Here is a 4,163-nt window from a genome sequence, read left to right as displayed (position 1 = left end):
GTTGCAAGAGGCATGCTGGACCACATGCCAGCCATAGTCTTCATGAAGTCACAGTCTTTATAAAGACATAGATCCTGTTGGATTAGACCCCATCCTTAGGATCTCGCTTGACTTTGCCAAAAAGGGCATATTTCAACTATAATCCATGGAGGTAGGGTTTCAATTTTGTGAGAGAACAGAATTTGGTCTGTAGCACCTTGAGACACTATCATGTAATATCAGAAATAAAAACTAACAACATTTCTAAGAAGGGAAATCAGAGCAAAACTTCACTTCCTCTATCTTATAGCCACATTTCAAGAGCACAGTAGGCACCTGCATGGCTAATGGCTGCCATTTAAACAATACAGATATTTAAAAGTGTCCCACAGCCACAAAAAAATGTGCAGTGGTCTAGAAATTGTACCAGAAGTCAGTGCCTAAACTGGCAATTGAGCCTATTTGAATACACATCCAGCCCCTCCTCTCCACCTTCATCAGAGGGTCATTCTCATTCCAACCACCTGGAATTGCAACAGGGCTGTTAGGGCCAATGGGAGTCATTTCTGATTTTTGATGTGTGGATTAGCATGTCTGAAAAATTGGTGGGCTGGTACATCACTCTTCCAGCCCTCCCTGCCCCTCCTTGTTCTCCCCACCCCTGCCCCGTCTTTCTTCTGCTTCTGGGGCCATCTGATCTTGGGGAAATGAAACTTATGTGATAGCAGCCAAAACCTAACAGAATAAAACAAGCCCTCAGGAATGTAATACAAGGAGTCAAGCAATTTTACTATGGAGTACAAAGCCAAACCTTTAAAACCTGCGGTAAGCTGATAGCTGATACATCATATTTGTACTCCTACTGGTTACAGGGGTTTTGGTGTGCTTTTAGAGTTTTCACCAGTAGGGGTTCTGACAGACTGACACACCAACTGTTGAAGACTCCACTTTGTAACTGGGTTTAGGACTTGGAGATGATGGTTAATAACTTTGTAAGTTCTGCTTACCTTATAGATAGTAAATGTGGATGCTAAATTGAACTTTTAAAAAAGATGTATTGGGTTTGGTGCGACTGAAGTCCTCACCTTGCACGCGCTAGGATCCCATATGGGCATTGGTTCTAATCCTGGCGGCCCTATTTCTTATTCAGCTCCCTGCCTGTGGCTTGGGAAAGCAGTTGAGGACGGCCCAAAGCTTTGGGACCCCATACCCGTGTGAGAGACCCAGAAGAAGTTGTAGGCTCCTGGCTTTGGCTTGGTTCACATCTGTGGTGTTCCCATGCCTTCTCCCTGATCAGAGGGTTTTTGCTTTGTTGTAGCAGTCCTGGCTTAGCTATTGAACTCCAGCCTTCACTACAGGTTAAGGCACAGAACTCATTGGTATCTCATAGGTCTAACCTGATCATCAGAACGTCCTAATCAAGGTCAACTGCCCCAGCCCAGCCTTGTTTTTTATTTGACAAACCAGCTCTGAACAACAGAATCCAAAGCCACGCCTGGGTTTGTGGCACACAGCCACATCTAGCCACAGCTGGTCCGCATCCTACCAACACTGCTTGTGCTCATGCCTACAGTGTGTGGTGGAACTGGCATGCTTGCTCTGAACCAGGCTGAGTCCTGTCTAGCAGCTGCACAGACAGCCTAGGCGTTCCCTTGGGAAGCCCCACCTTGTCTGCTATCCTAGTAGTTCCTTATATCTGTTTGCGGAAAGTCTGAGTGGCTTTTTCACAGGCCCAGCCTGGAACAGAAGCTACAGGGTCCAGAGAGCAGGCGGCCTCCAGGGTAGCCTTCTGTGCCAGGTTGTGTCAGGATCCTTGGCAAAAGGAACCAGTGGGTGAGGTTGGACAAAACTTTTGGGAGCAGGGTCTGGTATAGCCAAGAACCAAGGGGGTGGCTGGCTGGATCCTCAGAGGTGAAGAAAAAGGCATCTCCTTGGGAGGCAGGAGACAGGCAGGTCTTGAGCATTCCCAGGTGACCAGCCTATGGCAGAATGGGAGATAGCATGGGATTTCTTCCCCTGGGGGTGTGTTCTGAATGGTGCTGAGGCTCAGTGGAGCCGTCAGCCATCAACTTTCAGTTCAGGTTCCTTTTAACCATCTTTTTATTTCCATTGTGTTTGAAAGGCAGAGACACAGAGTGAGAGCTTCTGTATCCTGATTCACTCTCCAAATGCCTGTGATAACCGGGGCTGAGCCAGGCTCAAACTAGGAAGAGCCAGGAACTTCAATTCTGGTCTCGCAAGTGGTGGTAAAAGTACTGGAGCCATCACCTGTTGAGCCCAGGGGTGTGCGCCTGAGCTGAGAGCCAGGGTTGGCAGCAGAGCAGAAATACAAACCCAAGTAGGCACTCCGATTAGGGGATGTGGGTTTTTCAAGCAGGCAGTTGAAGGCTCTTTGTGTTCCTTTTTAGTTGGGTTCAGGAAATAGGAATAAGAGTCAGTGATGTTTTTCTTGGTATCCCCATACTAGATCAGCAGGGCTCTGGTTGGCTCTACTTGCCCAAATGACCATCCAGCCCAGCGAGAAGTGAGACTGTTTGGCTGAGTGCAGACTTTATCTGATCTGTCCCATGAGGAGAGGAGATGGCTGCTGTCCCTGATGACCTGTCAGGGGACACGATCTCCATAAATACTGACCAGTTGGTATGGACTGCTTAAGCCTTCAGCTTCAGAGGACGTGCGCATATCCTATGTGTCCCTGCTAGTTCCCATCGCCGGCTCCCCAAAGTGACCCCAGAGACCTGGAGTCAGACCATTAGACAGCCATGATCCTGCTACATGTAGTAGCAGCTGTTTATTTCTCTGTGCAGTTACAAAGGTCCACATACACCAGTTATATAGCACGTGGTGGTGGGAGAACTACAAAGTATAAGGCAGAGGAGGAGGATGAGGATTACAGCAGACTGCGTAGTCAGCGCCCACTAAATCCACAGTATTTAACAACTGGAAAGAAGAGACACTTGGGAAGAACTAGGGCCCAGGAGCACAACAAGAGGAACAAAGCTTTTCAGTAGCCTACATGTTTCAGCACTTGGATCAAACCTGTCCTAAGCTTTCCCCAACATTTCTAACCACCTGTGGTGCCCAGGCCCTGCACACAGACCTAGCAGAGTCAGTTGAGAAAGTAAATGTGATGTCTAGTCCAACCATGTCCAAAAATAGTTGAAAACTGCATGTACTATCTGCCCTGTAATATGTATCACAATGGGTATCATACGGATGATGAAGTATTTCTGATCTTCTATAGACATTGTGAAGTTTCTCATTTCAGGGCTTTTCATCACCTGCGTGGCCACATCTTCCAACTGCTTCCAAGACTCCTGTGTGCAATTCTGAGAGACACTGAGGGCAGCAGCCTTCAGCTCTGTCGCCAGCTTGGAGGAAGGGAGCTTCTCGGCGTATTCTGCTATCAGCACTGTCGTCTCATGGAGCACCCGCCCCTGTGGGGAGTTGCACGCCTCTGGGAGGCTGACTGAGCGCTGGGTCCGCCTCAGCCCCCCTGGGGAGCCCCCCATGTCCATCAGCATCATCCCAAGGTCACTAATCCCTTCTTCACTGCGCTCTTGAACCGCCTGGATGAGCATCTCGGTGATATTCTTTCCTCTCATCCTCAGGAAATGCTGCTGCAGGTTGTGGAATTCTGGTAGGCAATCAACATTTTCTAGGGCCACCTTCAGCATTAACTGGGATAGGTACTTGGGGAGAGGATCTAAGGAGGGGCTAAGGAACAGGTACACGAGTTCCTGGCAGGTCCTGGGACCTGGGGGAGGGATCTGGCTGGAGGGCACGCTTGGTGGAGGCTCGTGGTCCACACCAGATGACTGGGAGATCAGAGCACCACTGTGGACGTTTCTTGGAAAGGCAGCCACTGGGATCAGCAAGACATGGAGGAGAAGCAGCACAGCCAGGATCATGATGGGGCAGAGAATGGCCTGGCTGGAAAGAAGCAGGGCATGAGCGGGTGAGTAGGGAGCCCTTAAAGTGTGCCTCGGCCTGGGAACCCTTACTCACCCCGAATATGCTCTGTCTCCTTTAGTGGCTGTGGATGATCCTCACCAGATCTGGGAGGCTCAAGTCAGAGCAGGGAGTGGCCACCAGCACATCCTTCGCTTCAGTGCTCCCTCAGGCAGAATGTCTGCTTTCTAGCTCTCACTTCTCTACCCCAGTCCAAAAAGAGTTGATGTTCT

General features: G+C 49.4%; 1 protein-coding gene across 1 annotated transcript; it reads right to left on the bottom strand.

Moving 5' to 3' along the window:
- Nucleotides 1–2,743: 2,743 nt before the first annotated feature.
- Nucleotides 2,744–4,163, bottom strand: LOC121163103. Its single transcript, XM_040990352.1, has 2 exons — nucleotides 3,988–4,163; nucleotides 2,744–3,912 (listed from the first exon to the last, which is right to left on the bottom strand). The coding sequence occupies exon 2, from the start codon at nucleotides 3,888–3,890 to the stop codon at nucleotides 3,114–3,116; it is 777 nt and encodes a 258-aa protein (XP_040846286.1). The 5' UTR covers nucleotides 3,891–3,912; nucleotides 3,988–4,163; the 3' UTR covers nucleotides 2,744–3,113.

The sequence above is a fragment of the Ochotona curzoniae genome, unplaced genomic scaffold (assembly GCF_017591425.1).
Source record: "Ochotona curzoniae isolate NIBS_2020 unplaced genomic scaffold, NIBS_Ocur_1.0 contig_1014, whole genome shotgun sequence".
Taxonomy (NCBI): Eukaryota; Metazoa; Chordata; class Mammalia; order Lagomorpha; family Ochotonidae; genus Ochotona; species Ochotona curzoniae.
Note: the sequence above shows the minus strand (reverse complement) of the source record. Positions and strands in the feature narration are given on the sequence as shown.

What these genes read in the sequence shown, in the direction of transcription:
- LOC121163103 (XM_040990352.1), bottom strand. Translation starts at nt 3,890, where the DNA reads ATGATCCTGGCTGTGCTGCTTCTCCTCCATGTCTTGCTGATCCCAGTG.